A 22,164-nucleotide genomic window follows, 5' to 3' on the forward strand; every position below is an offset into this window, starting at 1 on the left:
TTAAAAACTGTTAAGCTGAAACCGTCCAATGAGCTTTGTCTTCTTGTCTCCAATCTGTAAATTCAGATAAATGTTTTACCTGTAAATTGCATGAACTTTCCGAACAACAATTGTTCAAAAGAAGAAAAGTTGTGACCCTCCCTGCATGTTGAGTGAAAGAGGGGTTGGTACCGTTGTTTTCATCTTTGATGGGGAAGCAGAGGATGTTGCGAGTCTTGAAGCCGGTGCTGTCATCCACGCCGCGGTAGAAAAGAGGATGGGAGTAGGCGTCCTTTATGTTCAAGATCTGACCGGTGGTCGCCACGTGACCTGCAATGCCCTGATCGGCTGGAATACGAAACTCCTTCTGCACTCACACACGCGCGCACACACACACACACACACACACACACACACACACACACACACACACACACACACACACACACACACACACGGCTCATATCATCTAGAGACTTAGAGAAGATATGTGTGGCAAGAACATAACGAATGTAAGTGAGATGACAGTGACGTTGTATTTACGACGTCCAGCACTCTGCTCTGGATGGGGACCTTTGTTAAATGCCATTCCGTTTCCTTTACTGTCAACTCGTTAATAAAGACATGAAATCTCTCCTCAAAAAGGTCACAGGAAAGACTTCAGACACCATACTGTGTGTGTGTGTGTGTGCATGCGCCTGAATGCTTGTGTGTCCTACCTCCTCATCGCTAACCACGCCTCCGTCAAACACCTTCGCCACCAACTCATGACTGACCCGATCGAGCAAGAACACCGAACAACTGGAGGCAGCGAGAGAGAGAGAGAGAGAGAGAGAGAGAGTTGGAGGGCTCTCACGTCATCTCAGGTCCTTTTGCAACTGTTGTTAAAATTGGCGGTTAAGACGAAATTGAGTGTGATAGCTGTTTTAAAATGGAGAAAAGACATTCACACTGAACAAACACTATTTCAAACATGCGTGAAAACACCCATTTGGAGATGAATAGGAGGGCTTACATCTCTGCATCACTGAGGTTCCTGGCCTCCACTATAATTTCCTGTAACAGTACTGACACATCATCTGAAACAAGCAGAGAGAGAGAGGGGGGAAAGGGGGGATTACAAGGAGAGAAGAGGAAATTAAAGGGAAAAAAGGCCCGTACGGCAGGGAACATAGATTGTACAGTGAGTCGCTGTGGGTTTTCTGCACAAGCTGATAAGAGCTTCTCTAATCAGCAGTTTGGTACAGCGAGAGGGCAATTTGCTCTACCAGTGGATCAATTCTTTGCACCTTCAATCACGGTGAATCATCGCTGGCTTAATCTGCAGTTTGGTGCTTGCTGTTGGATTAGAATCTAAATGACTCAAATGGACAATAGAGAGGTTGAGCCATCACTTAATGCCCTTCTCGTTTTACGGTTATGGTCCTGGGTGGAATCACCTTTTCGGAAATAACTCATTCAATTCCGCGCGCCATTCGTTTTACTAGGTGATCAGTTAATATAAATAATTATATATAAATAAACGGACTTTACCGCGAATCGTTCTACGACATGCTTTTAACACAGCGAGACAGAAACTTACCCAAGTGTGTGAAGAGGTTCTTGGCCACTTGTAAAAGCGCCTGTGCGGAAAAACAATGGACAAAAAAAGCGCTTTTATTTCAAGCATATTTATGTTTGCATGCAACATGTGTGAGTGTGTGAGTGTGTGTGTGTGTGTGTGTGTGTGTGTGTGGGGGCTGGTGCAATGTACCTGGCACTCCACTTTGAGTTTTTGTTCTTTCTGGAAAGCCAAAGTCGAAGTGAGGACCGTTGAAGTGTAGCAGAAACAGTGCTGGATCGCGTGCTCATCTGCCTCTGTGTGTCTGCATTGGACAAGGCCCACACACACACACACACACCCACACACACACACACACGAACGCACGCACACACAACACACACACTCGATGGTAAATTTCCACGAGTTCATCAACCTGCATTTAATCTGATAAAGGTCTCTGTGGAGCCATTTCGTTTTACAGGTACTTTTACTCTTGAAAGGGAAAACAAGTTTCGCTGCACTTAACTCGACTGAGTAATTTAAGACCTTATGACCACTGCTTTGTGTAGTTAAAAATCTATTGATGATAAAAAATAGTGATTAGTTGCAGCTCTACAACCGAGGCCTGATGCATAGTTATTGACTAAAATTGGAGCGTAAAACGAAGCACTTAAGTCCCTGTTAGGGGCTGCAGATAGAATCAATCTGTGGTTCGTCTCCCTCCTTTGGAGCATTAAGCAGGCGTATGAAGACTGACTAATGACGGCATCCGCAGTGACCACGGTGATGCTGGTAATTGTCTGCAGTCCCCTCGCTTCGCCTAAAGAGGGCAGTGGCACGTTATTGTGTTGAAGTCCTGCGTGATGTTAAGCTCTATTTCCCTTCCGTCGAAACGGAGGCAGGATTTGATCAAAGCCTGGAGAAAGCCAGAAGAAGCTTAATTTAAGGGCAATTAAGTTCATAGTTTTAATACTTCAGTCTAGTAAAGCAGGCACGAAATTCATTTTCTGTGATACCAGCTGGTCGAGATACAAAAAAGTCCAAATTTCCAAAGCTAGAATGACAAGCAGACGCAGTCGGACACACACAGCAAAGGAAACGGCAGTATGAGACTTATATAGAACAGCTAGCTAATATGACCTTTCTTACATTGCTGCCGACTACATATTCATCATCTAATACTAATATTTAGGATAAAACATATATAGCCTGACATTTTCAGACTGCCGCTTGGTCGGTTCTGGTGCTTTTTTTTACTGTGTATTCACATACCGCGTAAAACTGAGTTATGGACCAGTCACTGAGGTCACGATGTGTGAACAAGAGAATTTCTGCTCATGATTATGCGATGCGCACGAGGGAATGCACCTTTAAGCCTCCACTAAAAACTCGATGATTGTGCTAGAAGCGATCACTTTTTATGCACAGTTGCGACCGTAATGCATAATCTGCTGTTCCTATGGCAATGAGATGCCAGCTCTGTCATCGGTGCCACTGGCAGGGGGAGAAATTATTGGACATGATCCCCTCTCTGATTTCGTCTTGAGAGAGAGAGAGACGGAGAGAGAGAGAGAGAGAGAGAGAGAGAGAGAGAGAGGCAGCATGCAAAGGAGGACTGTACAAGCATATCAATGAAGTCTGTTTCTGAGAAAAAAGATATGAAATACATTAACCTCCCCGCAACATACGCTTGGACATGCTGCCTGACGGCCGGATGGATGAATAGATAAATAGACAGAAACTAAAACAAAAAACTTTTCTCCGCACTAACAGATTGTTCCTCTTACAAACAGCAAATGCTGGAGCACATCTTTCGAGACTTCTGTATTCAGTAGATAGCATGCAGCGTTTCTCCTGGCAGTAGCATCACACACACACACACACACACACACACACACACACACACACACACACACACATGCCAAAACAGGGTGCCAAACAAGGCAGCCAAGCAACCCGCTGTTAGACTCATGACCTGACTCTAGATCATCACATAGCCATCTGCATTGCTACACACACACACACACACACACACACACACACACACACACAGACACAGCCAGACAAGGAAAGTGAAGGTATCCGTTTCTGAGGAAGCATGCAGCACATTCTTGTGTAAACAGCCGTAAACTCCCCACCGCTATAAACTCGACAAATATGAGCAATCAGGCCGACCCGTCCCGACGTCACTGCATGCTGCTGAATGCTAATCCTCTCTACCACGAGTCAGTGCATCAGGAATACGGAAAAAGACAACTCATCTCACACTGACGTCCCAGTATTTTAAATACACTTCAGCATTAAGCCATCTGTCCCCAAGTTGAAGTGATTTCAGAGGGAAGGTAAGAGGTTGAACAAGATGTCCGTTTTCACCGTGAATCTACTACTGCACGAAATGGTTCAGTGTGATCTTGTGTTCACAAAAATCTCACCTCTGCCCACCCCGCTTGTTGAAGGCGCACGCCAGTGCCACCACTTGACCGGTGGCCCTGCTGGCCACTGGTACGCAGAGCATGGAGGAGATCTCACAGCCCAACATGCTGGAGAGCTGCCTGCGCTCCTCCTGAGAGGAAGAAAGGCGGAACATATATGTTTAATATGGAGGCCGAGTAGAGCGACGGACAGCTGAGGAAGAAAATGTCTCCTTACAACACTGATGTCCTGAAGAGTAATCGACTTCTTCTTCTCGACAACCTGACCAAAGCGTCCGAACATCAGCTGAAAAGAGGTGAGAAAAGGAGAGTGATATAGAGAAAGACAGGAGACTTAATGAGACCCAAAGGTAGTGATATCAAATATAAAAATATAGTTTATTCTATTGTATCAAAGGCTGGGCTACAACACTTTACTGAAAGCCTATTAAAATGAATGAAGGCAGGATTTACTTAACAGAGAACAATGAACACAAACAAACCAATAAATGCAAATAACGGTATAAATAAAAGGCTTTTCATTGGAATAAATCATTGCGGCTCACCGGGAAGCTGATCTCCTCCTCTAGGACTTTGTCTCCAACTACCTAAAGGTCACAGAGGTCAAAGGTCGCAGCTCATTTAATAGAGGTAAGTAGATGGCATTTGTTTGTGCATGTGTGTGTGTGTGTGTGTGCATGTACCTGGCAGAAAAGCTGGTGGTTGTCCTCGGACACCAGCAGCAAACAACAACACTGCGACTGAGTCTGTTCCTGCAGCTGAAGGACGACACAAACACAAATCCAATCACAAAAAAACTCTCTTTATCAGACTCGGTCAGATTGTTTTTAAGGCGTCAATTCAAGTGCTTCTGCAGCACAGTGGAGGTGGAACAATGAGATTAGAAATCCGTGGACAGTGGAAGAGGACTGGAATTAGGCTGGGGCGAGAGTTCAAGATCGTCTTCATTGTCCTGCAGCAACGTCAAATTGTAAATGAAAACGTATTATATCTATTCTATATTGTCTATATACTACAATATATGGAACGTGGTTGGAGATTTTGGGAGAGGATTTGTATACTGCTTTACATTTCACTTCATATAAATTTCCCAATAATACTGAATTATTTCCCTCAAGATTATCTCTTAACAAGGCATCGAAACATTCATACTCCGTAAATAACAGAAAATACATCAGCATTTGTGAATTTACATCCTCACACAAGACCATTCTTTGAATATGAAATCCCATAAACACGAGGACACAGTCACATATAGTTTGTGTGTATATTTAAAAGAAAGAGTGTGTATGTGTGTGTTCTCAACACATGCAGAGTTGCAAACAATTGTGTTTTGTTGTTGTCTTCTGTGATATGAGATGAAAAACATTCATTCACACACACAAACACACACACACACACCTGCACCTACAATGTCTCAAGAGCTGCGTTTCCTCACACATTATTGAGCTGATAGAGAACAAGCCGCAAACTGATATATTCAACAGCAGATGCCAAAATATCTCGCACCCAGACACACACGTAAGCCTTTAACATGCGCACAAACTGCACAATCACATACAAACACACAACAAGCTGCAACCACACATGATAATAAACCCCTCCACCCTTTCCCCCCCCAAATACAGTTAATCCCATGAGCGCTGCCCCAAGTACTTCCCGGCAAATTCCTCAGAAGCTCCCGCTCCCTTTCCTCCTTCCTCTCCTCCTTCCTCTCCTCCCTCCTCTCCTCCCTCTCACTCCTTTTTTGCAACGACAACAATAAACAGGCGAAACAAATCATGTCCGATTGAAAATAAATTTAACAACCCCTGCAGCCTTTTGGAATCAGAAGGATTAAGGAGGTCACACTCCGGCTCCAGTGTTGTGCATTGATCGAGTCCTCCAGAGACACATTAGCAGGGGAGGTCGGTGGGTGATAGCTGTCTAGATCTAGACTATTTTTTATAGAGAATTGATGGTGATTTTGAAAAGGAGAGGATTTTTCTAAAGCAAATTGTATAAAAGAGTTTGTGTCCGTATGCAGTCTCTCTCAGTGAAAGACACACATTACTGTTACTAACTGTGAAATTACTAGAAAAATGAAAGGGGGTTCTGATTATGCATTAGTATTCATTTAATTAAGCATAATTCAATAAAAAGGTCAACACTTTAACAACGGACTTCTTAAGCTGAGAATGGAATTTGTTAAATCACATTTTAATATTTTCTGCATGCCATTAAATATTTACGGTCTTGCCACTTTTTTGTTAATTAAAACCATCACTGGACGTCAAGTTAATCAATTAATGGTATGGTCAATAAAATGGTTGAAACAGGTCCTTTTTCAAATGACTTTTTCTTTTTTTGACATAGCGGCAATGACAAGGACATTCAGTAAAATATTGCACAGGACAAAGAAAACCATAAGATCCTCGCAATAAATGTCATGTCCTGGATTGTTAATGTGCAGAGTCTGACTTAACTTGTACTGATTTACAAATGTATTCCAATAAAAAATTAAAAACAAGTCCTTCATGCACAATAAGTAGGATTAAAAAAAGAATTTCAAGTACGTACATCCATTAAGACTCTCAGTAGCTGTTGGGCCGAGACTTTGTCCCTTTCATGCGTTGTAACCTTCAGATCTCTCTCCTCCCTCTTGCTTTATCTGTCTCTATCTCATATTTTCTTTATCAATGAATAATTCCATTCATTTCAATTGTTGTCAGGTTTCTGCACACACTGAATAGCTGATAACTCCCTGTCTTCTCTCTCCCTTGAAGCTTTTCCCTAACTGCAATAAATCATTACACCTCTTCCTCTCACCTCTGCCTCCCTCCTTTTTACAGAGAGCCTGTCATAAAGATATATGGACGTGACACAGTATGGGGAGGCTACTGCGTGCTAAAAAGCTTGCATTATTGGTAATGACCGGAGGAAGTGGAGGATTCCACGTTCTGCATTTACTGTACGTCTTTAACTCTGTGTGTGTGTGTGTGTGTGTGTGCACGAGTGAGCATAGAGGATCTCCACCACTTACATAATTGATGACTTTGAGCTGGAGAGAGGCTGCATCAAGGTCAAAGAGCTCACCTGAAAGAGAAGAGGGAGGGAGAGAGAGAGAGAGAGTGAAGGGAGTCAAACTCAGAGAGGAGCAAGGGCAGACTGGCGTTCGGGAAGACAGGGAATGCAGAACATGTACGCAGGTGGACGGGAAGCAATCCGGGGAGGGATGCATGGAGACAGCGGGGTCGGGGAAGGGTGAACGGGAACGAGCCAACAGAGGGACTAATAATGAAGACACGACAGGGGTTTGAGGGCTGTCTGCACTGCAGATGAAGACACAAGAAAAGAGCCGGGCGCAGAAGCAGAACGGTGATGCAGGCAAAAAAACGGAGGAGACTGAAGCCGACTCTAATTTGCTTACAATTACCAGGAAGAAAACAATGTTGATGAATGTGTATGTGCACAGGAGCAGCATTTGCAAGTCCACTTCCATTATGCATGATATTTTAAACAGTGTTTTCACACAGGGGCTGTCACACAAGCCTTGTGCAACTGATGGAGTCCATCTAAATTCAACGAGCTCTTTATCCAGAAGGGCTTACTCCATTAACATACCTCACCTCAAATATACCAGCGTGACCGTGTGTGTGATTGTGTTTGCCTCAAAGGTTTGTGTGTTGTACACACGAGGTGTAGGAAATGTAAAATGTATGAGAGAGGTGGTTTACTCAATACGACCTCATGAATGTTGTTAACCATTTATGTGTGCATACCACAGAGTTGCAGAATGTTGCGGTCCAGTTCGCAGTAGTCCTGGTCTGAGACGTGGAGGTGCAGCATTGCATTGTGGGACTGTATGGGAGAGGGACTGAGAGGAGGCCTCTGGTAGGACGTCTGAAGAGCCTGGACTCGCGAGCACGCCACTGAGGCCTGTGACAATATGCACGTGTGCAAAGACACACACACACACACACACAAGCACCAAGCTGTTGAGCTGAATGAACATTTGGGAGAGAAAATCCTCAGACTAAATGATGTCTGATGCTTCAGAGAACCAACGTACACAAATGAACAGGCCCCGGAAGTAAACATGACCTGTCTTAAACAGGGTAATGCAAAACACACATTACTGCTGATCTTTGAAAAAAATGTAATGTGTGATTAAATTTGACCTTGTTTCTGTGACGAAATTGTTGTGACTTTGTAATAATTGTTTGTGTTTCCATACAACCTTTTGTTGTGTAATCGCTGTGTGAATTGTGGGTGCAGCGTCTGTCAGAGGCCGGCCATCTATATGTTTGGTTCTCATTGAATTATCAAACAACAAAAATGATGCCTTTCTTTAGATTAAATTCCACCTGTCCTACTGTTACCAAGCTGTGTGTTATTTGATTGTATTTTTTACCCTTTTTACCATAAAAGACTGAGAAAAAGAGAGCTTACGTGTTTCTCCAGCACGTCAAGATGCACTTCATCCTGATCCGATAGTGGATTACAGCCCACCTGCAACACACACAGATACTTCAGTCCAGTCGACTTTACATTTGGAGTTTTATTCTACACTGTAACAAATTGCTGTAAATTTACGGTGCATTTCTAACGGTATATTACAGTATGTCATAATAACTATAATGTACAGTTAAATTTCCATCCCTTGCTTGTAAATTAACGGCCAATGTCATGAATAAACAGTTAAAGCTGTCAATTTACAATAGCAGACTACCGTAATTCAACTGCATGTTGCACATATTTTATGAAGTGGTGGAACTACACATACAGGTGCAGTGAATCACAATCCATCTACATCTGTTGTAGGTTAATGTATGGAAGCCCATGTCAGTCACTGAAAAACAGGTCCTGTAAGTCACCATAATGAGAAAGTATCTCATGAGATGCGATGATGACTTTGACTTACAGGACATTACTATACATGCAGCTGTCACTTTTATCCAAAACGCCCATGGTTTGACATCATTTTATGTGGAGTAATTGGGGGTTAGGTGTCTTTCTCAAGGACACTTCAACTTGGCACAGGGAGCAGCCAGGATTCAAACCGCCAACGTTGTGCTGCACAGCACGCGTGCAGCTGCTGCGCCGCCTTCGCTGTCGTTTCAGTGGCCGGAATGTAAAGATTATAAATATTTGTATTATTCAAAGTGTTCATTGCCTAAAAGTCATTTGAGTGTTAATCGTGACCGACTGCTCCTGAACGTGACGTCAGACGCGTAATCTCAGTTCATCCAGAACACCTGTGCAGTTCAACATCGGAGGAGTTTCTCATTGCCTCGTCTGTCCAAGTAACGTTGGTAAGTGTTATTTGCCTAGCATGATTAACATTCTCCTTCCTTACATCTTGTTGTCTTCCTCAACTTTGTTATTTTAATATTTTACCAATGACAGTGTTTCTAAATATTTAATTTTGCTTTGTTTTACAGAGGGATTAAGGACGCCAGCCGTTTGCTGCGGTCAATTGAAAGTGTTTGTTCCTAATGATTTTATGATTCATTTTTTATTACTGTATACATGCGGCATATTTTAATGTTTTGTTCTTGGTTACAAAAGCTAACATTTTGGTCTTAAAGGCATCTAATAAACTCCAACCACTATGACCGAAATGAGTTTGGTTGTCTTTCTTTAATTTGGGGAATTAAATGCAAAAGTATACGTTTATAAGTAAACTGTAACATTCTGGCATTTATAACACAAAAACAGTAATCGTATTGTAAGAAACTGAAATTTGAACGAACTGAACTTTGTTTAAATTTACGATAACATACAGTAATCCATTTTACGGTAACATAGTGTACAAACCATTTATTATTATGTATTAGTATTATACCGTAAAATAACGGTAAATTCCTGGCGTCCTTGCTGCCAGTAAAATACTGTTAATTTACGGTGAAATTTTTTAGAGTGTAGTGGTGTGAGCTGGGAACGTTAAATTGCATTTATTTCTTACTGCATTGCTTGCACTTGGTTGCATGGACTCACCAGTAAGACAGCGATGGCCGTGTCCCGCTCCTGGTTCAAGAGAGGAATGACAACAGCTAAGGGAAAGAAAAAATCAGAAAGAAAAGCATTTACAACCCCAATAAACAATAATAAAAATTGTTTCAAACAAAACACATTCTTGGTCCATTCATCTCCTTCTTTAGTTTCCTCCACGACCTTGTCTCACTCTCATTTGTTATTCCTTCATGTTCTAATACTAAACAGAAATGTGGAGGAAAAGGGAACATTGGAAAAAAACAACCCCAACATGCTTGAAATACACTGCTTGTTATTTTCATTTTTTTTTTTTTTGGGTGTAGTGCGGATATCGACAGCACATCTAATGGAAAAAAGTAAATCTGATCTCTGAGGTGAGCGCTGCTACACAGTAAACACAACGATGTGTTTGGCACGCAACTAACCACTTCTGCAACATCGTTAAATGGTGCTCATGCACGTGTACTTTAGGGTGATTACTGTGCATCCCTCACGGTTATTATCTGTCTTGTAGATTACACAATACAATGTTAATTTCAAGAGGAATGCAGAGTCTATTCAATCCTCTCCTTTCAAGTTCTTGCATTTTTTTTTCTCATCGCAGACCCTAATCGGTCCCGTCCAATTTTCTTTGCCCGCGCAGCACAATCCCTATCTTTCGGCAATCATCATCTCTTGTTCACTACTTCTTACCCCCCCCCGCTCTCACATCTCTTAGCTCCTCAAACAAGCACACGTACTCACTCTAGACGCTGATCTATTTCTCTGTCCGCCGGCGTCATTCTAGCAGTTTCTACACCCTGCGGGCAGGTGGAGAGAAAACAGCACACGTACCTCTTCTGTGGGCCGGTAACGGTGCCGCGAGGCAGGTTCTGTATTTCTCGGGCAGTTCGGACGCAGGGAGGCCGACGCACTGACATCGCCTCAGCTGGTCCGCGACGCTCCTAAGACAGTGGAGACATAAGTTGAGTTTGACCCGTGTTTGACAAAAGCGATAACTGAGTGAGACAGGGAGGAAGAGGGGACTTGGAAGACAATTGGAGCAGATGGAAAAACGGTAACGAGCATTATAAAAAACAGAGTGCCCATTGATAAAAAGCGAAACAAGTCTGAAAAGAGCTGTTTTTCATTGTGAAATTATATGAACTTCATCCGGTTCGACTAATTGACGGCAGCTGTCTTGCGAGACATTTGCTCATTCTGGACGGAGTAATGCCAAATGACGCATACGTTTGCTCTCAGAATACACACGTCAATGCACACTTAGGTAACCAAACACAAGGATGAATGAATAAGGAGATGAAGACACACACACACACACACACACACAAACATACAGCAGCAGCAGTCCTTCCATTACATGCTCCCGGGAGAAATCCCCTCAAACCATTGCCGCCAAGCCTCTGCACGGTGCATTGAGTTAAAGTGTCCATTTGTTGCAGCTCACACAGTTCACTATGGCTACAAATACAGTTGACGTTTGTGTAATGTCCTCAATCAAAGCAGCTTTTCTGCACAACCAGGAAGCCAGTTTATGGCGAGCCAAGGCCAAAAAGCACCCCGCATGATGCCATTTGTTTTTTTATCTGCACTTATGACATACCTTTTATATACCATTTATCCTAACACGTCCGATATGTGGTGTATTGAATTATTGCTGCAGTATGCTGTCAACTAGAGCTTTCCAACAGCCATTTGAATATTAGATATAGTAAATGTGGGTGTGAATTTGGCACTCACAGGAAACAGCTGATGATTATTTGATCTGAGTGATGCAAATGAACTTCACGTTCCTGCCTAAACCGCCGCTATGGGCTCCATTTGTCGTAAATGGTTAACCATCATTGAGAAACACTGCCGCTCCCGACAGTTGCGCAGATGTCAGGGAACGAGAACAACATGATCAACAGCGTGTGAAATAATTCCTCTCTGGCTTTAGAAGCCCCAAAGGCTCTGTGATAGTTATTAGTCTGTGTGTTTGTCCATATTTAGTTAATTTGTGCTTCACTGAGGGGGAATAGCAGTAATTCTGCATGAAGCAGGTTGTCAATTTTTTCTTCTACATATTTGAGCAAACTATCAACAATTTGCATATGAAGTGGTGGCACGGTTGGTGTGGTGGTTCTAAACTCTAAACTGACTACAGGTGGGAATATGAGCCGGTAAAGTTGTCCCGTCTCAATGTTATCGCCCAGTGACAGTTTGGCAACCTGCCTGAGGGTCACACATCCGTTGGCCGAAGTCAGCTGGGATCCCCGAGACTGAAACTGTTTGTTTCAACATTTGTGCAGCTGCATTGTGCATATTTATCAGTGATGTCCAAAACAAATCGTTTAGTGGATGAACAATCATTGAAACTCTTTTGGTTTGTTGGTCCAGTTAAAGGGCTTGTACGTATCGGATAGTGGGCTGGAATGAGGCTTAAACAAAGAGGCCTTCTGCCGCCCGGATGGGTCCATCGTGTGTCTGTGTGTGTGTGTGTGTGTTTGTGTGCGCCACAGTTCTGATAACAGGCTTATATAAGCAGGTGAATTGGAGGGTAAAAAGTGACAAAGTGCACGGTAGCTTTTTTTTTCTTTTAACATCCCGGTTACCTCTAGCCTGCATGTGTGTGCATACGCTACGTCATAGCGCCTGTATACGTTTTGCGCTTCCGTGTGTGCGGGAGCGTGTATTTGTGTGGCGACGAGGTGCTGGAGGAGGGGCTCCTGTCCGACAGACAGTTCCATCTATTATGTAGTGTTGGTTTTTAGCCGCGGCCTGGACAGCCGTCACAGCAGCGCCGGGGCTTTGTAGAGTTTCAGAGAGCACTTAAGAGAGGAACGGATCGCGGCGTCTCACTGAGGGACCTCAGGAGCTTCACCTCAGCTATTAGCCCTCTGACGCTCCTGTGGGGAGAGGGATTGACGGCGAGCCGTCGGCAGAGCCGGCTTAGTGCTACTTGTGCCTTGTTTCACTTTGGGAAGAGAAGAAGCTGACAACAAGAGACAGACCGACACAGTGAGGTGGGAATGTGGAAAGGATGAAAGGTGAAGAGAGGGAAGGACACCTGCTCGTCACACGGAGAAAGACGTCCCTGTGTTTCCCTCTTCATCGCTTCCTTTTACCACTGCAAGAACATCTGCGGCGTACACAATCACACGCACACAAAGACACACAAAGGGTTACACACCTGATCTTTCCCTCCCGGGGCAGTTCATGTGGCGGGTCTTCAGATAACAGCCTGGAGAAACCGTCCAGCATGTAGACACATACACACTCCTGCAAACACACACACGTACGGGCACGTTCATTTGTGATCACATTCTAATTAAATTGATGCGTGATGAGCTTCATCCATTTTTCAAAAGCAAATTGCTCTGAATACCAACAGGAAGCTTTCTGCCTTCCAGGTGAGGAACTGTGAAAACATCAAATGTTGTTTGGCTGTTTGTGCAACTTTGGAGTTTGTGTGTGTCTGTGCAAATACCGTGCTGGGTAGCAGCTCCCGTATGCTGTCTCGAAGGGCCACTCGCAGTGAGCCCGCGTCAACAACCGCTGCCAGCCGCAGCAAAGCATCCTGGGAAAGAAGACAAACAGATGCCCTGATATCTATTTGGTTGTTTGTTTACTATCTCAATGTGTGCCGCCAAAAACCTGAGGCTTTGGCTCGAGCTTCGGGTTATTTTGTGGGTACAAGTTTTACGCTACAACAGCTCTTCCCTGGATAGTCCGCTTGGCAAGCGGCGAAGGCCTCTGATACAATATCTAAACCGCCTCACACTGTAACGCACGGCAATCTGTGCTCGTTCGGAGCCACAAGTGAGGTGCTCAACGACGAACCCTGCTCGAGTTAGTTTTGCTCTTCACGGCACTCGATGGAGGCATCTGTTCAGTTTTGGCACAGTGAAATCGGAGCACTCGAGAAGAAGCGATTCATCGGATGAAATGGCGGCAAAAGGTCTCGGGGTTCGCGAGTTACGTAACAGATGTTTGCTTTGCTCTCGTTGTGGCGCTCTTTGAAGATTTGGTAGAAGGCTTAAACTTGGAGCAGAGCGGCGGTTATCTCAATCACAGCCTGCCTCCGATAAGTCTGATCAAATTAAACACGATCCATTCTTTTTTAATTTCTTTTGACTTCAATCAAATATCTGTCCCCTCCAAAATCCACAACGCGCACCAACCCCAAAGACAGACCAGCATAAAGCATAAAAACCTCATCAAATTGAAACTACTCTCTTCAAAGTAATAAATAATAAATGAAATAAATAGTCTGGAAAGTCATGATGTTGGATGATGATGTTGCAGTATGGTTTTAAAGTTTTGGAAAGAGCAAAAATTGAAAAACAACAATAACATTCAGATGTCAGAAAGGGGTTTCAGAAGCTCTGTGACCATCAGGCAGGTTGTCTGCAGCATACTAATACCGCACTGGGGTCAATTTGACTGCAAGGTGAGAGTTGTTTGTTTTCGGGTTTTTGGACGCATCAAAGCAACTTTCTACTTTAATAAAGATGAGGTTGGGAAGCAGGGTGGAGAAGCAGAGCAATAGGAAAACCGGAGAGCCGGTGTGAGATAACAGGGGAGCTTTTATCTTACGGTCGTGCAAGATCGAGTTGGTGCTTCTAGGATTTTATGTGTTCACCTTGAAACAACATTTAGAAAAGGTTTCCAGAGTGTCACAACCGCGCGATCTCTCTCTCCCACGTGACAGGTAGAAAAAAATCATACCCTGAGAATATCTACATTCTGTGTGCAGACAACTTAAATGCCAGCTAATAATCACACGGAATTATAATCGCATACAACCGCATGTAAAGCGAGCTGGATCTTTTGAAGCGAGTAAACCCAGCAGAGGCTTAAGAGCAGCAGCTTTTTAAACCCTCTACTGAATATAAACTGCAATGAAGATGATGAAGCGACTGCTAGGTCGTTCCCTTCTCGGTGTTCTGACGAAGCTTTCAGTCACGCAGCCAGAGGGAAGAACTTGTTCCTTCCTTAAGGAACCACATGTGGGAAGGAGAGGGGCTTCATCCGTCTCCTTCATTCGCGACGGGCTCCTCTTTTTTCGACACCCTCTTTCTAAACCTCCCTCCTCGGTTGCTCAGCCGAGTGTTTGAGTGAGAGCGAACGGGTGAGACAGGAGAACGGGTCGTGGGTGGGCGGATGAGGAGGGGAGCCGGGGTCAAGGAGTGAGTGAGGGGACCGGGGTAGATTCGTCAGGCCCTGAGCACTCAGTGCTGGTTATTACATGATTGGATACGATTAAATGCGATTAGCTTTGATCACTCAATCAGTCTGCCAGAGTGCTGTTGAAATGAAGTTGGAGATCTGCCAGCCCATGTGTGTGTCTGTGTGTCTGTCTGTCTGCGTGGACTGAGAAATGTGTTTTGCATCTCAAGCTGCACACTCTGAAATGCTCATGCAAATCTCGATAAGTAATGTTTGATGGAAAGTAGATCCGAATCGCAGACGCACATCAAACTTCTCGGGCTCCCTGTCAAGAACTCGCCGAGAAGAGACGCTACAATCTGCAATCATTTGTGTGCGTGTGTGTGTGTGTGTGCGTTACCAGTGATAAGATGTATGCCTCGGTAAATGTCAAACTTCTGACCTTACACAATCATTTCTCGCCATAAGCCAACAAACATCCGTTATATTAATTTGCCTGCTTCTCTCCATCACACACACACACACACACAGACACACACACAGACACACACACACACACACACACATCTCATTTATTTTCTAACGCAATCAGAGCTGGAACTTTTTATTTTTAATACAATTTAACTTTAATTGGATTCATTTTTCTATTTGCTAAGTCACCTCCATTGTGTTGCTGTCATGTGCCTTTCAGGAACTATGGAAATAGTTCTTGTTTTTTAATCTAACAAGGTACGTTTAGAGCTCATTGAGGGGTGATTTAAGAGTCACTGAACCTCCCAATACGATACGAGAGCAAACTGCATTTTTAATACAGGAGACATCAAATCTCCCTCTGACAAACAGACAGAACCAAAAAGAACTCCATGACAGGAGCCCATGTCCAGAGCCATTATGATAATGGTTTAAATTTATCATCTCTATTTAATTATATTTATTACATTTTCTTATAAATACTCTTGTAGTTCCCACATCCTTTATACTCATTGCATTACGGTTTTTCATTCTTTATTACAGCGATAATAATTGAATAATCTTAATATATCTGGTCCACCTTTGAGGTCAGGCTCACTCCGAGTTGTTACTGACTTTGGGGTTAACACCACCCTCCTAAGTTTAAGGTGTGGCTGTATAAAGATAATTAGACACGGCCTTGAGGGCTGCGTCACATTCATTCCTTTGTAAGCTGCTCAGTTGGGAAATAAACAAAAGAATGGAAGAATGAAAACACCCAGATCATCCACACTATGAGCTCCGTAGACCTGCGCACCGGCGTTCCCTTTGGCCCCGCCTGCGAGGCCTCGCTCAGTGTTGCCAACGTAGCAACTTTGTTGCTAGATTTTAGACTTTTTTGCTAGACTTTTCAGACTCTCATGGCCACTTTTCAAACCGATCCTTGCAACAGATTTAGCTATTTAAAAATATATTTGGCACTTCCACCAACTTTTTAACGCAACTCAAACACTAACGTGCACGTATTTTCCCTCTAAATGACACAAAAACCTGGATGCAAAAGTGCATTGTCAGAGACTTCAACAGCTGGCGCTCAGCTCGTGCACAGGCAACAGCCTGCAGACAGCTGGAGAGAGATGCCTAGTGCACACATCATTACTTGAGTTAAGTTGCTGGTTCAATTAAATAGCATATAGATTAGCTTGTACCTATAATTGTTGATCTGTTTGGTAGCATGTTAACTGCTAACTACCAATAGGCTGCTTAAAACTATTATCTAATATGTTCCGCTACATCTCTTTCTTTTCTTTTTGAGAGCCATGGCATCACTTTAAAGATGCAGAAATTGCAATTCCACGATGCAAAATTGGCTTCAAAGCACGGCACTATTACTGGGGGCCTTGGTTGCAAACTCGGCTTGAGTGTTGAGGAAATGTAGAATTTATTCACGACAAATAAAGTGTAGCCACACACTGCGCAGCTACACACACTGCTCAAACATTACTATATCTATACACTAATCATCACACACGCTGTCCGTCTCCAAAAGACGCTTGCAATCCTGCAACATACTGGCAGAGGCCCTGACTGAGACACAGGCAACTGACAACCTTGCAGCTAGGCTGATTGATGCGGTGGAGACTCACTGTTAAAGTGGCTTCATGTTTCCACGACAACGCACGCACAAACTTTGCGGCTGCTAACACTCCCTAACGGGTGAACTGGGGACATCAGTTGGCATGTTTAGCGCGCACACTGCCGCTGGCAATGAATGGATTTAACCTATTCGTGCATCACTGCAGCTGGGCAGCTCGTTGAGTCGCTTCAACCGCAGAAGCCCTGCACGTAAAAACTCTAATCGTGGCGTTCAAAGGTTAAAGACCGGTTAACAAGGGGCCTCGGTTGGTTTTGTCCGCAGCCCACTTTCACTCTTGTTTGCCTCCTCCCACTCTCCTCCACACCTCTCTCATTTTCCTTGATGGACCTTCACATTTACCCAATGTCCCCGTGTTCCTCCACCACTCGTCCTTTCTTCAGGCTGCGCTGTTTGCTGTTGTCTTCATCTGCAGCCTTTCAAATCACTCAGAGCGCGCTGACATTTTGAAGGGCGTCTGTGATCAGCATAACTAAACCCCGAGTCCTTTCTGTCTTCATCTTTATCAGAGACATGCAAGTAGCCTACAGGTTTCATAAGCGGTTCTGTTAACCATATATGTGTATCACAATGCTTTTATGAACCCGTATTTAAAAGATGTTGGTTGTAGTTATTTAGACTGTCTGCCCGCATCGCTGTATAACTCCAAGCTCTCTTTCCCTGAATGTTTGAATTACCTCACGTCTAAACCGGCTCCCTTGGTCCCCTAACAGCTTAACTCTTGAAGCTGTCTGGGCATATCTGGTACCTGCTGATTATTTGTGTATGGTGAATTGACTTTATTTCAATAGTGCTTTTATATTCCTGAAGATTTCTTGCCATTTACCATCTACGTATCAAGCCGTCACTTACACACAATCACAAACTGGTGGTAATTTGGGGCTCAGTATCTGACGTGTAGACTGAAAAGAAGACCTATTTGGCATCTGGCCCGGCTTTCTGGCCCTTTCACCGTAACTTTCCGTTGCTTTAATTCTTTCGGGGCTTGTACCTGTTATCTGTGCTGTTCTGGCAGGTGGGTAAGAGTCTCAATATATTGTGTGTATCTTTCATCACACCTTCTACTCATATTTGTACTTAGGGTTTTAATTGTAGGCAAAGAGCCTGAAGTGTGTGCTCGTCCCATGCAAGCGCGGCGCTCGATTTTCTCTCCAAGAGGACACTCAGGCTCTACTCGTCTGAGTGGAGCTGCTCTGCAGAGGGTGTAAAAAGCCAAGGATTCGGATATGACGGTATGGAAATTTCTAAAAACAAATTAAAGGGAAAAAACCTATTCAATATTCTCACTGAACCACAGGAGTCACAAATCCAAATGAATAGTGAGGCAGACATTTAAAGCATTACTTACAGGAGTACAACTCCCTGAAAATTAGCTTAACTTAATTAAGTCTACATGGACAGAGCTGCTAGCAGGATGAAGCCAAATCAGCTCTGTATAATGCCGATATAATTTCCTCCTGAGCAGAACTAGGCCAGCTCATATTTGCACATTCATGCTAGGGCTTGTTTAAACTGCTTTGGTTGCCTGCAGATTTAAGGTTTTTTGATGCAGAATAACATCTGTACTCTGTTTTCTTGGAGCTGTACTTCTATGTGACAACTATTATTACATTACAGGCCATTTAGCCGACGCTTTTATCCAAAGCAATTTACATTGCATTTTTTTCAGGGGCACTTCAACATGGGACATGGAGCAGCCGGGGCTCGAACCGCACACCCTCTCTACCCCGTCGACCCCATCATGCCATTGGCTGATTTGTACATATTCATATACAAGCTGATTAAAACAAGATGCTTTCCCACAGGTATTTGACACAGCACTGCTAGCACGCTCTAATGTTTGATGTATTTTTGCTCACTAATGATGGAAGCATAATGACAGAATTGGTTATATAGTTATATTTAGTGGTTAAGGAGCCGCTCTATGAGAGCATCTTCATGCAATCTTGCAGTAGCAGTGGGCAAAAGATCAGCAGGAAGAAGATTCGAGTCCCTAAGGACACACCAGGGAGATCTGGACCGCAATAATAATAATAATATTTACACCGTAAACACAATTTATCCACAAAATGCAACACAAACTGCTGATTATCATCAGATCATGGTATGTTATTATGGTGAATCTACAAAAAGGAGGAATGCAGGTAAGTGCTGAACGTGGGCAGTGTCAAGTGGGGTCAACGACGTCACACCGGCAACATCGATTTAACTCCATGTGATGCGGAAGATGCCGATTTTCATTGCCACAGACAGGAAGTGAACGGGAGGCAAATAATCTGCAATGTTAATGCACGTGTGAGCGTGTCCAACACAAGAATAAAACAAAACCACGGGGCAAAAAAACTTCAATTATAACGCAATGGTAAAAAGATTTGTGTCAACACATTTAGAGCCTCTTCAGGCACCAAAGATCTGAGGCATAATTAAAAAGAAAGGCTGCTTCTCAAGAGGATGGAGTTAGAGGATCTAAGGACAGACACATTGCCTTAATCATGTCGAGCAGATGATGTGGCCCCGAGCTATGACAAGACCGACAGACAGGTAACAAGTGTACGGTTTGATTTGTGTGAAAGCTGTCGTGTGTGCAGTGCCAAGCCAACCACACCATCTCATGGTAGCACGTGCGTGATTTTAACATGATATCAAAAGCGTAAATACCCGTAAATCCAGCTGTTGATTGTGATATCTGTTCAGGAAGAGATCGCATTGAACTCCATAAAAAATAACGACTGTGCGTTATTTTTACCCCCGGATTATTAGGTCAAAGGTGTTAAAACTGTCGCGCTTGGATCCAATTTACTGTCAGTCGGATGCAGTTTGTTCAAGTAAGGTCAAATCATACATTTTCTCAGTACAGAACATCGTATGATACCTTCGATCCCCACACGCTTGGCTTACATTTAAAAAAGTGAGGGAAAGTTCAGTTTCTAGGAATAACCGATCAGAATGGTGTGTGGACATGGCAGTGTCAGGGATGCGTGGGGGAGGCAGGACTCAGACGCCGACTTCTCAGAAAACGAGACTTTAATAGTCAAAAGGCCAAAAACACACAGGAACCAAGGGAAGAACAGCAGGCAGGAAGCTAAGCACATCCACGACAAAAGACAATGACGCGACCAGTGACCCAAGAGACACACGGCTTAAATACACAAGGGAGGTGCAGGTGATTGGACACAGGTGGAAACTATTAGACGATCACAGGGGATGACGGGACAAGGCAGGAAGTGAAGTTACCCGGGGACACGAGTGGCAGAAAACTACAAAATACAACAGGAAGTCAACCACACCGTGACAGGCAGAGAGAAAAATACTAAAATCATATGGATCTCATTTGACACACAAACGGTTTATTCCACAACTGATAACTGAGGTTTGTTATAAATAATGAATTTTCAACACAATTTCCTTTGTATAACTTTAGATAAAAGCCCCCCTGGTTTTTGATGCTGCTCCCATTCAGTTGATTTGGATTGATGAAGCAAGTGCCTGCAGCTTATTTGTCTCAGAGGTTACTCAGCTGATGCCAGATGATACAAATTGTAATCATCATCAAAGTAAAGGACATCTTATTCTGCCATCGATAAAAAGCAGTCACATGACATTTGTTCATTTTTGAAAGGACACACAACCCCTTTGAAGTTTTCTCTAACAGAAGTCGTTTTATCTCTATAATGTTCCTGCAAATGGTTTTATGAGCTTTCTGTCACATAAACAAGAGATTATTGCTCTGGTTATTGATATACTAATTGGTCACGTCTTTATATCAGTACCACAGTAAGATATTTATTGATTTCTTTAGTAAGTAGCTGTGTAATAAACAAGATAATGTAAAGCAAACCGATTGTTACTGAATGTCTCCCTGCATTGGTTCATTTCGCTGCTGTACGTTGTTACTTCCTGAACAACTAATGTCTCCTCAGCTGTCAGCTTGTTCTCATTGCAATGACATGTTGCCCATTTGGTTTTAAAAGGTGACAAAATCATATTTTGGGATATCCAGATCCTAAATTGGCCACATAGGATGAAGAGCAAGCTGAGCTAAATACTCTACCGGGAGGATTAGTTTAAGGAGCCTTTAGGGTAACACCCATATTTCTATTCTGCCACATTGTTCACAGAAAAGTCAAACTCTGTGAATCAAAACAATCTGTGAATCCGAAGCTTTACTGTTTGACCTTAATCTAACAGCAGCAGGATGAAGGGTAAAGGCCAAGAGACCTGAACATAAAACCAACCGTTTACGTATTCTAACCGGCTCCTTGGTGTATTTAAGCAAATCCCGTGCTTGCTCACTCTATCACCTGCTATGCGTCTAAGTCGACAAGGCACGACTCTTAAACATTCGAGTTGAAGGAAATACTGATGACTGAGGGATTTATTTAGTTTTTCTGTTTTGTCAGTTGCTGAAGAGAGTGGGGAGTGAAAAAAGGTCAAGTGTAAAGACTAAATGACTGTGTCTGAATATGGGCAAACACACACACACACACACACACACACACACACACACACATACGCACACAGCATAGCGAGGGCTGGGAGTGTTGCAGTGGGTCCTGGTTGTTATTCCAACAGAGCTGAGTCTCCAGTAGCATCACTAACATACTGGAGACACATGCACTGTAGAATACAGCCAAGCCAAGATGACAGGCCCCGCCATGTAGGTACACACACACACACACACACACACACACACACACACACACACACACACACACACACACACATAGAAAGATACCAGGAGAGAAATACATCTTGCGGGAGTTTTTGAGGGAAATCTATTGACCTGAGACCAGCCAACAGCCCAAACCCCATAAATATCTCCTCAGCATGACTCCAGGGAGGTGGATGATAGACAGAAGAATGAGAAACAGAAGTTCAGATCTTAAAGAACCATTTGAAAGGTAGGAATTGACACACTAAACCAGGGAAACCCGATCCTATAAAGACAAAAAACACTCACTGATGAAATCAGCAGACTG

General features: G+C 43.5%; 1 protein-coding gene across 3 annotated transcripts in view; it reads right to left on the minus strand.

Moving 5' to 3' along the window:
- The window catches only part of pde2a (phosphodiesterase 2A), a 106,540-nt gene that overhangs the window by 11,179 nt on the left and 73,197 nt on the right, over positions 1-22,164 (minus strand). For all 3 annotated transcript variants that reach the window (XM_040170641.2, XM_040170648.2, XM_078098415.1), the window contains 16 exons: positions 13,400-13,489; positions 13,103-13,191; positions 10,765-10,874; positions 9,934-9,989; positions 8,386-8,445; positions 7,716-7,872; positions 6,977-7,029; positions 4,638-4,712; positions 4,500-4,541; positions 4,172-4,240; positions 3,955-4,085; positions 1,733-1,844; positions 1,562-1,601; positions 995-1,058; positions 699-780; positions 172-346 (listed from right to left, as the gene is read on the minus strand). In XM_040170641.2, coding sequence (XP_040026575.2) covers positions 172-346; positions 699-780; positions 995-1,058; positions 1,562-1,601; positions 1,733-1,844; positions 3,955-4,085; positions 4,172-4,240; positions 4,500-4,541; positions 4,638-4,712; positions 6,977-7,029; positions 7,716-7,872; positions 8,386-8,445; positions 9,934-9,989; positions 10,765-10,874; positions 13,103-13,191; positions 13,400-13,489 — 1,405 coding nt within the window. The remainder of the gene's footprint in view (positions 1-171; positions 347-698; positions 781-994; positions 1,059-1,561; positions 1,602-1,732; positions 1,845-3,954; positions 4,086-4,171; positions 4,241-4,499; positions 4,542-4,637; positions 4,713-6,976; positions 7,030-7,715; positions 7,873-8,385; positions 8,446-9,933; positions 9,990-10,764; positions 10,875-13,102; positions 13,192-13,399; positions 13,490-22,164) is intronic.

This window comes from Gasterosteus aculeatus, chromosome 1 (assembly GCF_964276395.1).
Source record: "Gasterosteus aculeatus chromosome 1, fGasAcu3.hap1.1, whole genome shotgun sequence".
Taxonomy (NCBI): Eukaryota; Metazoa; Chordata; class Actinopteri; order Perciformes; family Gasterosteidae; genus Gasterosteus; species Gasterosteus aculeatus.